This window comes from Petaurus breviceps, unplaced genomic scaffold (assembly GCF_028583685.1).
Source record: "Petaurus breviceps papuanus isolate PSGF00001 unplaced genomic scaffold, PetGlider_PUasm1.0 90792, whole genome shotgun sequence".
NCBI lineage: Eukaryota > Metazoa > Chordata > Mammalia > Diprotodontia > Petauridae > Petaurus > Petaurus breviceps.
In genome coordinates, this window is record NW_027187347.1 from 18,701,540 (window position 1) to 18,722,373 (window position 20,834).

At 38.3% G+C, this 20,834-nt stretch overlaps 1 protein-coding gene across 1 annotated transcript in view; it reads right to left on the minus strand.

Moving 5' to 3' along the window:
* Nucleotides 1–13,935: 13,935 nt before the first annotated feature.
* Nucleotides 13,936–20,834, minus strand: part of LRRC58 (leucine rich repeat containing 58) — a 28,322-nt gene continuing 21,423 nt past the window's right edge. Inside the window, exon 4 of the mRNA XM_069069992.1 lies at nt 13,936–20,202. Coding sequence (XP_068926093.1) covers nt 19,994–20,202 — 209 coding nt within the window. The 3' untranslated portion in view covers nt 13,936–19,993. The remainder of the gene's footprint in view (nt 20,203–20,834) is intronic.

Sequence of the window (20,834 nt, forward strand, 5' to 3'; positions counted from 1 at the left end):
CAGATGGAAAAAGAATCTCAAAAGCTCAATGAGGAGAATCATTGCTTAAGAATTAGATTGGAGCAAATGGAAACTAATGACTTTATGAGAAATCAAGATGCTGTTAAACAGATCCAAACAAATGAAAGAATAGAAAGCAATGTGAAATATGTCATGGTAAAAACCACTGACCTGGGAAATAGATCCAGGAGAGATAATTTAAAAATTATTGGACTATCTGAAAGCCATCATCAAAGTAAGAACCTAGAAATCATCCTCCAGGAAGTTCTCAAAGAAAACTGTTCTGATGTTTTAGAACCAGAGGGCAAAATAGGGGTTGAAAGAATCCACCCATCACCTCCTGAAAAAGATCCCAAAAAGAAAAGTCCTAGGAATATTATAGGCATGTTCTGGAATTCCCAGATTAAGTAGAGAATATTAGAAGCAGCTAGGAAGAAACAATTTGAATATTGTGGAAACACAATCAGGATAACCCAGGATCTGGCAGCTTCTACACTGAGGGATCGAAGGGCTTGGAATATGATATTCCTGAGGTCAAAGGATCTGGGATTAAAACCAAGAGTCACCTACCCAGCAAAACTGAGTATCATGTTTCAGGGTAAAATATGGTCATTTAGTGGAATAGAGGACTTTCAAGCATTCTTCCTGAAAAAACCAGAGTTGAACAGAAAATTTTACACTCAGATAGAAGAAGCAAGAGAAGCATGGGAAGGTAAACAGGGAAAAGAAATCATAAGAAACTTATCAAAGTTGAACTATTAACATTCCTACATGGAAAAACAATAATTGTAACTTATGAAACTTTTCTCAGTAGTTGAAGGGAATAGAAATATGTATGTCTATATATGAAGGCTTATGGGTATATGTTTACAGTTATACATAGATAGAGGGCACAGGACCAATTTAACAGGAAGGGATGATACTTAAAAGGTAAAATTAAGAGGTGAGAGGGGAATATAATGAGAGGAGATGGGGAGAGACACAATGGGGTAAACTATCTCATATAGAAGAGGCAAGGGAAAATGGTTACAATGGAGGGGAAGAATAGGAAAGCAAAAGAGAATGGGTCAACCTTATTCTCATTGAATTTGGCTTGAGGAGGGAATTAAATATACACTAAATAGGTATCTCACCCTCCATAAGAGTAGGTGGGGAGGAGATGAGAGGGGGGTGATGAAAGGGAGGGCAGGCTGTGGGAGAGGGAAGTTGGAAGCACCCACTTTTGAAAAGGGACAGGATCAAAGTAGAAAATAGAACAAGTGGGAGGTGGGATAGGAGGGAGGGAAATATAGTCAGTCTTTTACACTATATCTACTATGTTATTGTTTTACATTAGCCACACTTGTACAACCTATACTGAACTGCTTATCTTCCCAGTAAGGGTGGGTGACAAGGGAGGAAGGGAATGAATCTGGAATTCAAAGTTTTAAAATCAAAATATTCAAATATTGAGAGAGAGAGAGAAACGGAGAGACAGACAGAGAGAGAGAGACAGAGACAGAGAGATACTGTCATAATCAAATTCAATATTTGATATTCAAACATATATATATATGTATATACTATTACTGATACTATTTTACATGTAATTGGGATATAAGATATACAGGCACTGGGGCATAGAGATCCACTGGAAAAGTCGAAAGGGGTATGGGAGAAAATATGGGAGAGAGCAGATTGGAGGAGGGGATATCCTGTGGGACTGCTATTTTGGGGTGGTGGGTAGGGGAAAAACAGGGAGAAAATTTGCAACCCAAAATCTTGCAGAAATAAATGATGCAAATCAGAAGTTAATAAAGCATTTGAAAAAAAATAAAAAAAAAACCAAGGCCAACTACCCCACCCAAAAGCCCTGTAGGGCTATTTGGCCCTGACACAGAGTCCCACTTCAGAAACTAAAGCTGGAGAGATGAGCAAATCGAAGAAAACACTGCCCAGTATCAAAAAGTATTGCAAATCCAGAGATCCCCAAAAGGAAAGAGTAATTCCATAACAGTTCTAAGTAGAGTCTCAAAGGAAAAAGTGGATTTTCCACAAGGACTGCATAAATAACTAGGATAAATGAAGCAAGAGAGAAAAAAATCATTATTGGGATAACATCATCATCCTTTAAGATCTCATCAGCCTTGCTGTTCCCTGCCCTCTGTCTCTTTTTTTAAGGAGAAATCTCAGCTCAGATAGCTTCTGATTTATCACCTGGCTGTACTATTTGGAGATTTCAACTGGCTGACTTTTCCGCTATACTCCCATATACTTCTCCCTCATCCTCTTTTCAGCTTCCTTTTTTGTGTTATTTTCTCCCTTTTATATTGTAATCTCCTTAAGGACAGTGATTCTCTCTCTCCATCTCTCTCTCTCTCTCTCTCTCTCTCTCTCTCTCTCTCTGTCTGTCTGTCTGTCTCTCTGTCTGTCTTTCTGTCTCTCTGTCTCTCTCTCTCTCTCCCCACCCCTTTCTCTTTCATCTCCTCAGCACTTAATACAATGCCTTGTACATGACTTGACTAAATGAAATAATAAAAGTTCTTCAGGAAACATTTGGGAGGAAAATAAATAACTTAGAAGAGAAAGTGGTCATGATCATCCATGAAGCAAACTAACTAAAAACTAGAATAGATTGAAGAGAAATAAATTACTCTGTAGAATAGCAAGAAATATTAAAGTGAAATCAGAGTGAAAAAGAGAAGATGTAAGATATCTGATAAGAAAAACTAACCTGGAAAACAGGTCAAGGAGAGATATCTTAAGAAAAATTGGATACCCTGAAAGTCATGCCCCCCAAAGCCTGGGCATTGTATTTCAAGAAATCAGAAATGAAAGCTGCCCAGATCTATTAAAACCAGAGAGCAAAGATAGAAAGAATCCACTAATCACTGCCTGAAAGGAAACCAAAAGAAAAAGTCCCAGGAGTATCATAGACAAAATCCAGAGCTTCTGCATCAAAAATCAAAGAAAAAAGCAGTTCAAGTACCACAGGACCACAGTCAGGATTACATAAGACATGGTATTTACTAACAAAAACAAGAGATCTTGAAATACAGTATTTCCAAAGGCAAAATATTTAACCTTACAATTAGGAATAATATCATGTAAAGCCTTGGCAACAAATTGTATATGGGGGATAATGGTGGTGAGAGGGAGTTAGGAATTGAAAATGATACCTGGCTGAGTCTGGGGGACTGGGAAGATGGTGGTCCCCTCAAAGATAATAGGGAGGTTTGGAAGTGAGTAAAGTTTAGGGGGAAAGATAATGAATTTAGTGTTGGACATGCTGAGTTTAAGCAAGAGAGAGGGGTTGAATATGACCCTGAGATCGTGAATCTGGATGACTAGAAGAATTGTGACAGTAATAAAGAAGCTCAAAAGGAGAATGGATTCATGGGGAAAGATACTGAGTTCTTTTATCGGACAACTTGCATTTGGGATGTCTATAGGACATTCAGTTCATATGTTATTTAGCAAGTTGGTGAGATGGAAATGATGTGTGCATATCTGACCCCCAAATCTCCCCTGATTATATACATATATGTATATGTGTACATATTATACACATGTACATATATACAATGTTTGTGTGTTATGTACATGTATGCATATAGTACATATGTGACTGAATATATATACACATATACATACACATATACTTGTGTACTTGTATATCATCTGGGGGGGAGAAGACATAGAGACAGATAGAGAAAGGAAAGAGAGAGAGAAGAGAGAGAGGGGACAGAGAGAAAGAGGAGAGAAGCATAGAGATAGTTAAACATGGGAACTGATGAAAGGACCAAAAGAGAGACAGAATAACAGAGAGAGAAGACGGTAGACTCTTGAGGTTTGTCCATAGTTAGAAAGCATGACATAGAGGAAAATCTAGCAAAAAAGACTAAGAAGTAGTGATCAGACCGGTGGGAAAACCAAGTGATGCCAGAGTCATAAAAAACCCAGAGAGGGGAGTGTATGAAAGAGGAGAAGATGGGCCAATAGTGTCAAATGCTGCAGAGAAATGCAGAAGGTTGAGAAAGGAGAAGAGACCACCAGATTTGCAATGAAGGTATTACTGGTGACTTTGAACAGCACGGTTTTAGTATTTGCTGTTTGCTGTCATATGTCACAGCTGAATCTGTTAATTTCACTTAAATGTTTTTCCTTATTATAAATAAGGATTCAGTTGTGGTGGTGATGATGGTGTGTGGGAAGGGAGGGGAGGTTGAGAGGAAATGACTCCCATACGCACACACACACACACACACACACACACACACACGCATTTATGGCAATAACACAACTTCAAAACTTAAAAAGAATTATAGGTTGAGAGTCGGAAATTGGAAGGTCATCTATTTCCAACCATCTTAATTTTTCTCCTTTTGTTTTTATCATTTAAAAGTATTCATTGAAGTGTTTTGCTTTGTTTTGTTTCTATGTTACTATCATTTCCTAATTGTCTCCATCCCAGAGAACTATCCCTTTCAAAAAAGGAAAATGGTTACGCAAAACAAGCCTCATTTTAGAGATAAGAAAGCGGAGGGTCAGGGGCTCAGGTGCCCAAGTCCGCACAGGTGTGTTAAGCAGGATAGCCAGTATTTCAGCCTCCCTCTGCTGACCCCATAAGCAGTCATCTTTCCATTGTGCCACAGTTCTAATGTATTCTGCCCATCTGATATTCAGCCAACAACAGTGTTGTGAAACAATTCTTTCTGTTCATCATCATTTCATGGTTACCAAGTGTGTAATGTGCCTGTGGCATCACAATTAGGTCAATGGAGCTTTGACACAAGGTAGAAGAGGTCTGGTACAGTGGTGACACGCACGCTGGACTTGGCGTCAGGGCAGACCTGATTTCAAACCCCATCTCTATCACTTACTAGCTGGGTGGCCATGGGCAGGGCGCTTAGCCTATCTGAGCCTCTGTTCCTTTATCTGTAAGATAATCAAAATATCAAGAAGTTTTAAGGGGCAGCTAGATGGTGCAATGGATAGAGCACTGGTCTTGGAGTGAGGAGGATCTGAGTTCAAATTCGGCCTCAGACAATTATTAACTGTGTGACCCTGGGCAAGCCACTAATTGCTTCCAATAAAAATAATAAAATAATTAAGCACCTACCATGTGCCAAGCACTGTGGGGATTTAAAAAAAAAAGGAAACACATAATCCCTATTCAGAATCAATCAGAATCAGGGAAGACAACAAGCAAACAATTCTATATGTATATATACATATGTGTGTGTGTGTGTGTGTGTATACAGGGTGAAATTGGAGGTAGTCTCAAAAGGAAGGCACTATGATTAAGGAGAATTTGGAAGGGTTTCTTGAAGAAGATGAAATTTTAACTTTGACTTGAGAGAAACCAGGGAAGCCAAGAGGTAGAAACAGTGAAGGAGGGAATCCCAGGCAGGGAGGACTGCCCAGAGTCAGGAGACGGAGTGTCTCGTGTGAGAGACAGATAGGCGGACAGTGTGGCTGTATACAGAGGAGTAAATCATAAGAAGCCTGGAAAGGGAGTTAAGGGTCTAGGTTATGATGGGCTTTAAAAGCCCAACAGAGGATTTTATATTTGATTGGAGGGAATAGGGAACCACTGAAGCTTAATGAATTGGGGTAACATGGTCTGAACTGAGCTTTGGGAGACAGACTGCAATGGGGAGAGAGGTGAGGCAGGCAGGGCAAGCAGAAGGCTTCAGCAAAGGGAGGGTTGACAGAACTGGAAAACTGATCTGACCTGGGAGGTGAGAGAGAGTGAGGAATTGAGAATAACACCAAGGATGTAAGCCTGGGTGACTGGGAGGATGGTGATACTCTTGAAAGCAACAGGGAAATTAGGATGAATGGAAGATTCTGGGAGAAATCAAATAAATTCTGTTGTGGACATGTTGAGTTTTAAGATGTCTGTGGAACATCCAGATCAGGATGTCCCAATGACAATCAAATAAGAAAATGTTTCTAAAACACTTGCAGTCCTTAAAGCGACTAAGTAAATGTTAGCTCTTGTTTGGACATCAGACAGGTATTTGGTGGAGCAGGGTACACAAAACTGCACAGAAAAAACTGTGCAGGAACACATGACATTAGAGTGGAGAGCAATGACCTCTCAAGTGGACGAAGCCAAGCCTTCATTTATTCACTTCAAGATGTCTTGAGCTAGCAAAATACTTTTTAGCTTTTACGAGGTTTCATTGCATGCAAAGCAAAAACTTATGAACTCTTCAAGAGGTTTAGTGATTTTGTTGCTGTAGGTCCACTGAGATCACAGCCCCTTTCTCTTCTCAGGAGGCAGTCTTCATTGATTGCTATGTTGATTCTACGCCCCCCCCAGTCCCCCAACTTTTTGGTTTTGTTGTTCAGTTGTGTCTGACTCTTCATGACCCCATTTGGGGTTTTCTTGGTTTTTTTTTGTTTGGTTGTTTTGGGGTTTCTGTTTTTTGCTTTTTGGAGGAGGGAAGGCAGGGCAATTGGGGTTGTGACTTGCCCAAAGTCACACGGCTAGTAAGTGTTAAGTGTCTGAGGCCATATTTGAACTCAGGTCCTCCTGACTCCAGGGCCAGTGCTCTATTCACTGTGCCACCTAGACGCCCTCCATTTGGGGTTTTCTTGGCAAAGATACTGGCCTGGTTTGTCATTTCCTTCTCCAGCTCATTTTACAGATGAGAAAACTGAGGCAAACAGGGTTAAGTGACTTGGCCACAGTCACACAGCTGGTAAGTGTCCTAGGTCAGATTTTATTCAGGTCTTCCTGACTGTAGGTCTGGCACTCTACCCACTGCACCCACTTAGCTGTCCACCTTCTCCCTTTGACCAGAAGATAACCTTGTGAACATTCCCAATTTAGCTTAGGCTGGCTCTTATTTTCCCTGGTGAATGCTCAAAACCTTTCCAGCTTGGTAGAACCTCCCTGAGTCTATGTACCCTGCTGGCATAACCAGAATCCTAAATGCGGGCTCCTCTACCCTCCCCTCCTTTCCTCTTTTTTCCCTAGCTTTTCATCGACAAGGCTCATTTGAAGCATAAGGACTGTTTTCCCCTTTCATAGAGCCTAACTGTTGTCACTACAGGTTGTCAAGAAGCAGCAGTGGCCCTGAGTCAGCTATTATACCACAGGCTGACACAGGTTGGGGTGAAGATCCCATTTGCAAGGCAAGAGTGATAGGGTAATATGAAGTTGCTTAATTTTGTGGTAAATCAAGCTGGAGTTGCCAGAACAGGAGGGTAATTGCAATACAATATACTTTTGACGATGAGGCCTGGGAAATGTAGTTATAACTTCTGCTGATGTTGCTTAGGGAATGGGGACTGGTGAGGAAGGGGGGGCATAGGAAGGATGAAAAGACTTAAGAGGTTTTAGAGAAGAGAAATGCAGGGAAATCAGGAATAGAAAGGAGGTAGAAACTAGAAAGGCAGCAGCAGACAGAGTGTGGGGGCTAGAGTCAGGGAAGACTTATCTTAGTGAGTTCAAATTCAGCCTCAGACACTCACTTGCTGTGTGACCTTGGGCAAGTCACTTAACCCTGTTTGCCTCAGTTTCCTCATCTATAAAATGAGCTGGAGAAGGAAATGGCAAACCACTCCAGGATCTTGTTCAAGAAAACCCCAAATGGGATCACAAAGTGTAGGAGATGACTGAACAACAACAAAAGAAGCTAGGGAAATAGGAACAGCTGAAGAAAAAAGATCTCCAGGCTTTTTACCTCTTGTACATGGCGATCCCCTTATCTATGGTCTAACTAGACTGGAAGCCTCTCTTTCACCCCTTCTGGACTCCATCACTGACTCAGTCAAGCCAACATTGATCTACAGCTCTTTGAGTCTCTAACTAGACTTTCCATGTGAGAACCATTCAAAAGTACTTCCAGTCAGGAATGATAAAAGCTTCCTTCTATATACCACTTAAACTTACAAAGCATTTTCCTTGCAACAACTTGGTGAAGTAGATAGTGAGTATCAATACTCCCATTTTATAGATTAGGACATTGAGACTCATAAAGATTAATACATTTGTTCAAGGCCAAAATGCTAGTAAGTAGGAAGTTCTGTACTGAAGCAGTAGGTGGTACCTAGTAAATGAGCACGTAGACTGGAGTCAGGAAGAACAGGGAGTTCAAATCTTGCTTCAGATCCTAGGTGTGTGACCTTGGGCAAGTTACTTAACCTCAGTTTCCTCAGCTGTGAAAATGGAGATAACAATAGCACATACCCTTCAGGGTTGCTGTAAGGATCAGATAATATATTTGTAAAGTTCTTTACAGATGAGGAGACTGAGACAAGCAGTGTTAAATGACTTCCCCAGGGTCACACAGCTAGTAAGTGTCTGAGGTCATATTTGAACTCAGATCTTCCTGACTCTAGTCAGTTTTCCTAGCACATAGTAATTATATAAATGCCAGATATTATTGCTTGATCCAAGATCTACTAGTTCAGCCCAGGACTAGGGCATATTGGAAGGCAGTTTTCCTAGACAGGCAAAGGATCATGCAAAGAACTGCAAAACAGCCAGAAGGGGAATGAATGTAGCTGTGAATTATAGGTATATGCCAAGAAACTCTAAATTTATTTTGGATACCAATTATCAAGCTATTTACCCTTGTGGTGGTTTCCAGGGAAACCGCCATCTCTGCCATTGCTTCATAAGAACACAGGTGGTATGCAGGATGTTCTGCAATGTAAATGTTCTAGGTCAAGGTTTAGAAAGAGCCTGGTCATTTGAATGAAAGCTAGGCAGGTGGCAAACCCATAAAGGATAAAGAAGTAACAGATGCTTTTGAATAGAATTTTGCTATAAGAATGGGAAACATGGCTGTAATGGAAAGAATATGGGATTTGGAATTAAGATTCCTGGTTATAATACCCTCTAGCTAGGTGACCTTGGGCAAGTCACTTGGTGTCTATGAACTTGTTCCCTCATCTGTCAAATTAAGATAGTACTTTTACTTCCTCCTTCAAAAACTCAAGGAAAAGCATATTTATACCTTAAAATGTTATTCACATATAACATTATTATTCCTTCTTATTAACTGAGAACTATAGTCAAGCCTCAATTATGTGTGGGGACTGTCCATGGCAAAATTTTAATTCCAGCTTGCCTTCTCTAAACCACCTCCCTTCATTGTCAACTGTTTTTAATATTCATTAGTGAAATGGTGACCAAATTTGCTAGTTGTCAAGTCATTTTTTCAGTCATGTCTGACTCTTCGTGATCCTATTTGCAGTTTTCTTGGCAAAGATCCTGGAGTAGTTTGCCATTTCCTTCTCCAGCTCATTTTACAGATGAGGAAACTGAGGCAAGCAGGGTTCAGTGACTTGGCCAGGGTCACACAGCTAGGAAGTGTCTGAGACTGGATTTGAACTCAGTAAGATGAGTCTTCCTAATCCTAAATCCAGTGGGGATCCAGTGCACCACCTAGCTGCCTAAAACAGATACTATTACATTATAAAACTAAATTAATATATAGGTTACAGGGATCCTTACATATGATTTAGTGGTTCCTGTTTCTTTTTTGATTTGATACAAGTGGTCAAGAAAACTACATTTAGAGTTGAGAGACCTAGGTTCCAGTTGTGCCATATGACCCTGGGCAAGTCACTTTTCTCCACTGGTCTCGTTTCTTCAATCTGTCAAAACAATGGGCTGAACTTGATGGTCTCCAAGGTTCCTTCTCATTCTAACATTCTAGGATCCTAGGAAATCGAGGACGCTAGAACAATTTCCAGTGTCACGCTTATCCAGTTTTTAAAATGACACACTTTGGAATCTTGCCTTTTGAGAGCTACGTCACCCCCCAATGTGGCCCTTTTTACTAGAGAGAAGTCAATACCCAACAATCATTTCTTCAGTGTTTCCCTGGATCCTTAACCAAGACCTCTTTCACCTTTAAACCTGTCAAATATTTACAGATGGCTTGGTCTTATAATTGCATCACTCTTTGTATGCAACTGAAAATAACCCCATGCCCATAGATAGACCCTTAGGCCTTCTAGAAATTGCTCAGTGGGCTTGTGATTCCCATGGGAGTTTCTATTTTTGTTTTGCTGGGGATACCCTGTGTATTCGCTGTTAGGCAGGTCTGTTCCCAGAGCCTAGTGATATCATTTAACTCAAAAAAGTATTAAGTGCTCACTATGCCCATGACATGCAAGACACTGTGCTAAGTGCTGAGGACAGAAAGACAGAACTGACAAACTTTCCTTACCTGAAAATGTATATTCAAAGGGGAGGGAAAGACTTATCATATAGAATGGTTTTCATGTCTAATAGTGTAGCTGCTGGGGTCAGGGTAGAGGACAGGGGGAAGGGAAAGAAGACAGTTGAAAAGACCAGGGCATGACCAGAATAGCTATATTCATACAATCTGAGTCAGCCAGTAGCCAATGGATGAAGCACTGAGCCTGGAGCCAGGAAGATCTGAGTTCAAATTTGGCCTCATACATTTACTAGCAACCCTGGGCAAGTCATTCAACCTGTTTGCCTCAGTTTCCTCAACAGTAAAATGGGGATAATAGGAGAACCTACCTCACAGAGTTGTTGTGAAGATCAAATGACATAACTGAAAAAAAAAGCACTTAGCACAGTGCCTGGTACGTAGTAGGTGATATACAAATGTTTATTCCCTTTCTTTCCCCCTTTCGTTCTGTAATTATTAGCAGGCTCCCTTCTCAAAATTAACTCCCTTTTGTAGGAACTTTAAAAAAAAAGTTTTATTCTTTTATTAGTTCATTACTTATTCCAGTTTTTAACCATATGCTCTCCCTCACTCTTTGAAGGATAATTAAGTTCAAACAGACAGCTAAGTGGAGCAGTGGGTAGAGTGGAGGGCACAGAGTAAGGAAGGCTCATCTTCCTGAGTTCAAACCCAAATTCAAGACACTTCCTTGCTGTGTGACCCTGGGCAAGTCACTTAGCCATGTTTGTCGCAGTTTCCACATGTATAAAATGAGTTAAAGAAGGGAATGGCAAACCACTCCAGTACCTCTGCCAAGAAAACCCCACATAGGGTCACAAAGGGTTGGAAACAACTGAATGACTGAACAATAAGGTCCCTTAGATGTTATTTGTTCCAACCTTCTCATTTTATACATGAGGAACCAGTGCTCAGAGGCGGTGAAGTGATTTGCCCAAAGGTCTCACAGGCATCAGTAGTAAGGTTACTTTCTGTTCTTACTCTTCTCTGCATCATATCAAGTGATCTTCCATTCTGCATTTTATAGACATCTCACTCCAGCCCGTCTATGTGTTATTCATCCTTTAAAAATGACAGTGTGCATTGATGGAAGGAACAAGGGGCTGCAGAATCTATAAACTTCAATTCTAGATTCAGTTCTGTTGCAAACTAGCCTGGATCTCTTTGAAATAGGGACCATGGGCAAAAACTGCTGGGAAAACTGGAAAATAGTATGGCAGAAACTATGTATAAACCGATTCCATACACCATATACAAAGTGAGTACATGATCTAAACATAAAGGGTGATACCACAAACAAGTTAGGAAAGCAAGGAATAGTCAGATCTATGGAAAAGGGAGAAATTTATGACCAAACAATAGAGAGGATTACTAGATGCAAAATGGACAATTTGGATCATATTAAATTTAAATGGTTTTGCACAAACTAAACCAATGCAACTAAGATTAGAAGGAAAGCAGAAAACTGAGAAAAAATTTTTCAGCCAGTGTTTCTGATAAAGGCCTCATTTCTCTCTCTCTCTCTCTCTCTCTCTCTCTCTCTCTCTCTCTCTCTCTCTCTCTCTCTCTCTCTCTCTCTCTCCATATTTATATATGTATATATGTGTATAGTGAGTCATTTCTCAACTATATAGAGAACTGATTCAAATTTATAAGAATACAAGTCATTCTCCAACTGATAAACAGTCAAAGGATATGAACAGGCAGTTTTCAAATGAAGAAATCAAAGCTATTTATAAGTATATAAAAATGCTCTAAATCACTATTAGAGACATACAAATTAAAACAACTCTGAAGCTGTTTTATCAGACTGGCTAAAATGACATAAAAGGAAAATGATAAATTTTGGAGGGGATTTGGGAAAATTGGGATGCTAATGCACCGTTGGTAGAGTTGTGAACTGATCCAACCATTCTGAAGAGCAATCTGGAACTATACCCAAAGGGCTATAAAATTGTGCATACCCTTTAATTCAGAAATACCACTGCTAGTTCTATATCCCAGACGAAAAAAAAGGTGGGGGAAAGCACCTAGCTGTACAGAAATATTCATAGCAGCTTTATTTGTAGTGGCAAAGAATTGAAAATCAAGGGGATGCCCATCAGTTGGGGAATGGCTGAAAATTACATTGTGGTACATGATTGTAATGGAATACTGTTGTGCTATAAGAAATAATGAGCAGTATGGTTTCAGAAAAATCTGGAAAGATTTATACATTATACTAATGCAAAGTGAAGTGAGCAAAACCAGAACATTGTACATAGTAAAAACAATATTGCATGATGATCTACTGTGAATAACAGCTATTCTCAGAAATACAATGATTCAAGAAAATGTAAGAGGACTTAGGATGAACAAAATACTATTGACCCCCAAACAAAGAACTTACAGGAGTCTGAATGCAGATTGAAACACACTATTTTTTTTTACCTTTTTTTTGTGGTGATTTTCTTTGGGTTTTCACAACATGATTATTATGGTAATATGTTTTGCATGATTGAAAATGTATAACCTATATCAAATTGCTTACTATCTCAGGGGAGGGAGGGAGAAAATTTAGCACACCAAAATTTTTTTAAATAAATGTTAAAAATTGTCATTACATGTTAACTGGGGGAAAATTAAAAAAAAAATTTTTAAGACAGACTGTGAGGAGCATGACTTGGAAATCTAGTCCTGCCTCTGCCACATTGTAGCTATCAATTTGAGTGTCACTTAATTTTCTGGACTATTTTATCACTTAAAATGAGGGGAATGGAATAGATCATCTAAGGTCCATTTCAGCTTTTGTATTTTAGGATTCTGTTAAGTGACTTTACTGGACTGGTTTGCAAAATGAGGATGTGGTGCCAGACATGACTTCTTTTTTTGAGAGGTAAGGAGGATGAAATGAAGGTATTCAAGGCTGGATGACCACGTCAGGAACACTGTAGAAGAAACTATTTTCCAAGTATAGGCTGGACTTAATGGCCAGAGAAATCATTTACAACTCCGAGATTCTACAATACTGACAAATATGAAATACAGTCTAGAAATCCCTAGGAAAAGTCTGAGGCCTGGATCAGCACTTTTTGAGGGTGGGTAAGAGGAAGAAATGCATATTTCTTTAATGGGTACATGATAAAGTGTCCATTATTTGCTGGGCCCAAAGGAAGTCTGTTATAAGGGAGATTCCTGAAAAAGGGAACAGAAACCTAGCAGGGCAGCTACTGGGGTTGGGTAGGGGGGAAATAGAGGGGCAGTCAGGTTATAGACAGGGGGAAAAATTAGTTGGAGAGATAACAGCACACCATCCAAGTGGAGAAGGATATAATTTCAACCATAAGTAATGGAATGAAGGGGTCAAGAACCCCATCCACCAAATTCTTGACCTATTATCTCCAATATCCTGAGATAAATGTGTTTTTTCTCCATCTCATATCAGCCATCTGTGGAATTGGTCTTTTTATCTATACTTGGACATGAGCTATTTAGTAGTAAAGGCTTTATTTTCTCTACATTCAACTTCTAGAACTTTGTGTAATGCCAATGACTGTATCGATACTAAAAATGAGTTGAGAGCACATTCAAAATTACTACAAATCCAGTCTGTTCACTGAAGACTTGAAATAGTTTGGGATGGAGGATAGAGGCAAACAGAAAATCCATTACAGACCAGCCTTGCTGCTTTCAAATTGAACAATGTTGCCATTGAGTTTTATCCACTGAATTCTATCTTTGTGTGAAGACAAGCATTGTTAAAATGGTGAAAGAAATTTTAAATTAAATGTAAAAATGAAAAGGCATTTATTTTTTCCTTTTAATGTGTCAAGTCACAGTTCAATGAAATACTATTACTTTTCTGCAATACAAAGCCACCTTGCTAGCAAAACACCTTTGAAAAAACAAGGCACATTATTAAAGCAATTCAAATAGCAGGTTAGTTAATAGAAGAAATTTGATTTTGTATTATAAAAAGAAATAAAACATACAGTTACAGAGTATTGAAAAAATTTCTGGCAATATGAAAAAGGAACCATTTACCAACATTAAGAACATATTCTGCCATAGATTTGATGCCTCAAATTCTTTTTTGACTTGAATTTAAAAACTCAATTGTTGAATCATTACTTTGATTTCTTAGCTTCATTCCTTATTGCCACTGATAATAACAAAAGCAATTCTTTTCACTATCCCATTACTCAAAATTTCAAAAGCAGGTAAATGATCAGATCACAAAGTACAATACATTTAAGGCAGAATATTTTTGCAGTAGCCTAGATTTTTACAGAAAGTTCAAGTGTTGATTAATCTTGCCTTCTAGTGGAGGACTATACCTCTAATAAGTGCATTCAGGAAGGCTACATACAAACTTTTCAACTATAAAAACAAAGATCCTCAGGTATGCTGAGAAAGTGCTTTAGATCTGCATTTTTTCATCATCATGTCAACTGTAGTCAGCTTGTGAAAAGATTTTGAGACAGATTAGGATAGAATTAGATTTAATAATTTTGACTGTCATTTTCATGAACCATCCTCTAAGATGTAGACCATATTTAATGCCAGCAATTAAAATAATCCTGGCTTTTCCCCAGTTTCTTGTGTCAGGAATTCATAAGACAATATGGTCACCTTGTTCAGTGTTTCTGAGCCCAAACTATACTGGGGACTTAAAGTGACCTAAATTTCACCTGATGACTCCTCCTCCCAAAACCTAAGAGCTCAAAGAATAGGAACCATGAGTAAAAGGAAGAAGGAGTAGGGAAAAATAGTAGTCAATTAAATTTAGAGATTTTTAAGAAGGGCCTCTGCGACCAAGAGTTTTGTGGACTGGGAAAAATTTGCCAAACTCTAGGATGCTGGTCCATGACCCAATGGTTGGGAAACACCCTAGAAAAGGTCATTACCACTCTGGAATTCAGTCCTCGAACTGTTTCTCTGCCCTTCCCCCTATCAAAAGTAATGCAGAATTTGCAATTCTTTTATCTCTTGATTTAGTAACCAGCAGTCAAAAACATGTGGAAAAAAATCCTCTTGAGTCTCAAGGATCATATTCATGAAATCTCCTTGTACATTCCTAAAAGTTTTAAAAAGCATTTGAAAGAAATGCCATAAGGGAAATGTGTTTAAAAAAAAAATCTTAAGATACCAGCATTTTTTTTCTCCCTTGAAATGTAAAGGCTAATATGATCAACATTGTAAAAATTTCCTCTTCAGAAGAGTAAATGTGGTGTATTGAGTTGGAAAGAAGGAAGATGAAGAGGAAAGGCTGCTCTTAGGTTTGCAATCAGGTTGAATCTCATTCAATTTCATGATGCAAATAATTTTACTTTGGTTTCTTAGGAGAGAAATAATATTATCAAGAGGAACTATTTTTTCTCCTGAGTATTTGAGTCTAAGCTGTGGTTACTCATGAAAAAGTTTCCCACCCCACTCTCAGATTCTGGAAGACTTTTTGTCCTATTCACTTCATGGTGAAAAAAAAATCTCCAAATGAAAATAGATGTTCAAAATAATATTTTGTTAGCTTCTGGACTAAATAATGTCCTCAAGGGAAGGAACCATATCTAACTAAGATTATGTAAACTTTATGGCACCCAGAGTTGTTCAATTCATGATTGATAAAAACTGATTACCAGTTACAGAGTATCTTATGCTTCAATTCTTAGTAAATATGGACTAAGGAGAAACAGGAAAAGAATAAGACACGGACATATACTTGTATATTATAAGTATTTCATACTCTTTTTTGATTACAGTATTTACAAAGGAAACTAACGTGACAAGATATTGCAATTTCTCCAATGAAAAAAAGTTATTCAACAATATAAACGTTAAATGCTGGGGACTGCTATTATTACCTTTGACTAGTAACAGAAACTTGTCCTCCTATCAGATTATCTGTGTTCATGAGTTTTTGTTCAAGGCACTTGTAATTACATATAACACTATAATCCTGGTCTTGGGGTCTAAGTCTTTTGCTGGGGGAAAAAGGCTTTAGAACCAGCCTTGCTTCCTCAAACTCTAGCCCTGGGGTGATTAAGAGGTTCCAAACATGGAACTCTCCTTATCACAGAATGTATTCCCAACAGGGCTAGGTCTATCCTTTGTTTACACTAATGGTGTCCTATATTTAAATTACCATGCTACTATGATTTTATAACAGTACTTTTTGCCTAAAATAGAATAGTACTGAGATGGTTCAGAGGATTTGAACCCTGTTTATTAGGCAGACTGAAAATCAATTTATGGTTTTCATGGCTATTTTGGACTACAAATATTAAATAAGAAGTCAAATAATTTGGTCTAATTGGGTTGAAGGGCAATCTAATGTAAACTTAACGTTTCAAAAATAGTTTTGTTATTTAAGCATACATAACAGCCAAAAGCAGTGCTACTCGGTATTTTAAAACAGGTGTCAAATTGTGATTAGTGCATTTTTGTAAAAAATAAAAAGTGCTTTAAAAAAAAAACATGTTTCCTTTAAGTAGGTCAAACCTTGCATAGCCTTATAATTTGCTTAGGAATTCCTCTTTTCTTAGATTCCACAAAAGTAAATAAACTTCAGCCCAACTCTACCTTAATGACCACAAATTCCAAATTAATGAGTTCTTACTCCTTCCCCAAAGCAGCATTCCAACTGTTAAGCAAATCTTATTTTCCACTGACTTTCATTACCACATCAGAAAAGGGAAAAATCCCTTAGAAGTACACCAAATTGAAAATAGATGATAAAAAGTTAAGATATGCCAATTCTGTGATACAGCAGACAATATAATCTAGAAATAGCATTTATTTTCTGGGCTTTGTTATCTCACTATGACCTCTGTCCCACTTCTATCCCCTACCTCCAAATCCCCTTTTTCTCTTACCCATGAATTCACAATATCTAACAGGGCTGGGGCATACAATGTGACATTCCCCTAATGGGTAGGAGCTGTTATTTAATTATGGATGTACTGCAACCAAAATTTGGCAAATGTAAATGAACTGAAGGTTCAAGTTCCCTATGTGAGCAATTGCGAGTTTGAAATTCTGTAGAAAAATTACTAAGAATAAATGCCTCTATATTATGTGGGGCTCATAAAATTAAGTATAATATTAGACTTACTTCCTCTACTAGAATGTAGGCAAGGCTGTCAGTGTGACTCCAAAAACCAGAAAGACAAGATTAGTATTACATATTTGACTACCTCCATAACAGAGGTTAAATTGAAGGCAAGGAACATGGTCAGAAATGGCTCAGAAAGGCTGTGAGAATTAGACTTTGCAGAGTATGCTCAAGAACATACAAACTAACATTTTCAAAAATGCATTCTAAAAATTTGAAATAATCTGGTAAATTGAACACAAGAAAGTTTTGACTTTATAACAATAACTCTATAGATTAAAGTTAACATAAAAATGTGTAGTTTTTTGGTAAAAAAAAAGCCATCAATAGACTTAAAAATTAGCTTAACTGTAAATAACACAACTATAGAAATCAAAGAGATAGAAACTCATTTCACCACAGAGTGAACTCTAGATATTATTGAAGAACTGATTATTTGGACCCTGAGCTCCACTTCCTTTGTATCTTCCCCAGCTTGTTGGTTGCTTTGCCTTCTGGATACATCAGTGGATTGCTAATATATCTTCCAGAAGGAAGACAATGAAAAGAAGGTCAAACTATCACCTATTAATTCATGTAAAAAGTCTGGTGTGAGAGAAGATCAAAACTAATAACCCCAAAACATCATTTTTTGGTCATCAGTTGATTCCATTTACCAAAGATGATTATAAACTTATTGTGTAAGTCATATGTACAGAGAGGACTCTCAAATTCATACAGAACCATACTACTTTGGTTCAAGCCTACTTTGTCACAGATCTGTATTATAAAACAGGAAAATAAATCAATTTTTTGCTTGTACCCATTCATACCTTAAAAAATTTACATGAGTCGTCTCACCTCTCTAAGTGGGAAGATGTGCTTTCATGTAAAATACTACAGCTGCACTAACCATCAAAAAGCATATACAGTTATCTGTGTGATTTTTAGCCATAAGGTAATTAGGAAACAAGAAGAGTCTGAACTAAGGGAAAAGAACTTGGTCCCCATTAATTTCATTATCTTAATTATTACCGAATATTCTATTTCAATGGGATAAAGGCCATGGTACGATACCAAAGTCCAGAAAATAAATGCTTTGGGCATTGCAGCTAACCAAGAACCTATTTCTAAATGCTTTTAGACTGTTTAGACATATCCTTAATGTGGGGCATTTACCTAGCAGTTCATTCTGGTTCACTACACAAATTCTTTCTTCATCCTTCTGTCCCATTTGCGTTACCTTAAGCAATACTCTGTACCAAAGCACATTACATCTGTAATGCTCTCCAGTAAACTTTCCAATACAAAAAAAAGTGCAGCATAATAATGATATTATTTGGTATAATATTGCCAAGTAAAATGAGAAGCAGTGTAGTTAGTGGAAAAAACACTGAACTGGGAGTAGAAGAGCCAGGTTCTAGGCCCTGGCTCTGTGATATAAGTCGCTTAAAGCCCAACTGGGAATAATATTCATTCCTGCTTTTCTACAGGACTGTGGGGAGAACTAAATGTAATCATGGGAAGGCGTATTCTTAAGTGCTACATAAATGTACGGCATTACTATTACCCCACGACATATGTGCACTAAACATACAACCCCAAGATTGTAATGTTTATCTTAGTTTTCCTTTAAAAACAAAATAAAGCTAATGTAAGAATCTAGCACAGGATATAAATAAGACAATATAATTTTAATTTGGCATTATAAAGAAGGTTTCAACTTGCCTCAATCAATTTTGCCTTCTCATTTTACTTGAGACAAAAATATTCCTGCAAAATTCCATATACTCTCATTTTTCCATATTGGAAACCAGCATGCTTTCTCTTAAGGAGCAAAGTAATTTATCTACCAGGAATCTTTCTTGTTTAAAAAGGGAAGGGGGAAAAAAATGGAAGGCAGTTATGAACTTAGATTATGATTAGGAATTTATTTGCTTTACTAGCACTGTTAAAAAGCACATCGTAAGATTCCTTGCATAGTACACATAAATAAGGCTACAGGCTGTGGGAGCACCAAATCTGGGAGAAGCTGCCCTGTATCCTTGTCAAGCTGAAGGCACTATAGACACAGCCACAACAAAGAGGTAGAATAAGATGAATTGAGGATAACAGCAGCCATCTAACAAGGAAGCAGGAATGGAGGTTCTCATAGCCTAGAATTAGAATCTTCACACTTTTACTATAGTTTGAAGGTCCCAAAGAACTCAAAGGGTGATAGGTCCCATAAAATCATGTGAGAATCTATATGAATAGATCTTTCATGTAGGTGGAATAATCCTAGGGTTGTGGTACAGTGGGGTGGGACACAAAGATGACTGATATTAATACTGGGTTTTTCCTTCCATTTCCAGCCTAACGTCTCCCCCAAGATTATAACAGCCATAGTTTATCATAGTCATGGCATCTCAGAATAAACCACTTTACTACACGCCGTTTCTCACATAAAAAAAGAAGCAGGCTACTGATCACAATGTCTTTTATAACAGATCTGAAATGGCAGTTCTGTGCAAACTATATATATTCAAAGAATCCATATATGGAAGGAGATTAATTCCTGCTGAATAAATTGGCACAACACAAGGTGTGTCCAGATCATGTCCAGTTGAGCCATGAGCACACAAGATGAAAACGAAGTCATGAATCTCAAGTTCCCAAAATCTCTTATTGCTTTTTCAACAACTTCAAGTTATAGCATTGGTTTTTCTAACCACTTCCATTCAGTCTTCGTGTTTTATTCATATGCCTCTAAACATTTTCATCCAAGAAGAACCTTCTGCATCCTGTGAGCAGCAACACTGGCCTCATCTTCAGAGTCAGACTCGCTCTGGGATGTGGAGCTGTGAGAAGCCGAGCTGCACGGGGAGGAGCACTCCGGAGAGCACAGGTAGTGCATCAGTGGGAGCCGATACTTCCCACAGAAGTCCACAAATTTGATTTGTCTAACGCAGCAATCAAAGTAAACACCTGCGGGGAGGAATGTGAGGCAATCATTAAGTGAATTATGGTTTACTTGGAAGAATGTCCCCTGTGGTCCAGGAACCTGCTTCTGCTGTGAAACATGAGCACAAGAAACATTTTTTTTTCTCCTGTCAATAACTGAAAACAAAGTATTTCCTTGTCAGGACCCAAACTTTTAATAAGTGGGTACTATGCACAGAATGCTGGACTAGAGCATGGAGAGACACACATTTTAGCTGTTCCTCCTCTTATGGATGATGGTAACAGCTAGCATGTATATAGCATTTTAAGGTTTGCAAAATGCTTTTACATGTTACTTCATCTGATCCTCACAACCACTACGTGAGGTTGCTGCAGTCCAATATATCTATTGTCGCTACCAAAAACTCAAAGAAAAAAATATTATAAATAACAGTCTTGCTCTTTTGCTTTAGTGCTTCTTATGCTGTTACAGAAAACAGTCATAGCATAATGGCAGATTTGAAGAAGTTACTAAAGTCAGAAAAAAGGAATAATGATAGGGAGGTTTTTTTTGCCTTTTTTTTGGAGGGCAACTGGGGCAAAGTGACTTGCCCAAGGTCACACGGCTAGGTGTGTGTGTGTGTGTGTGTGTGTGTGTGTGTGTGTGTGTGTGTGTG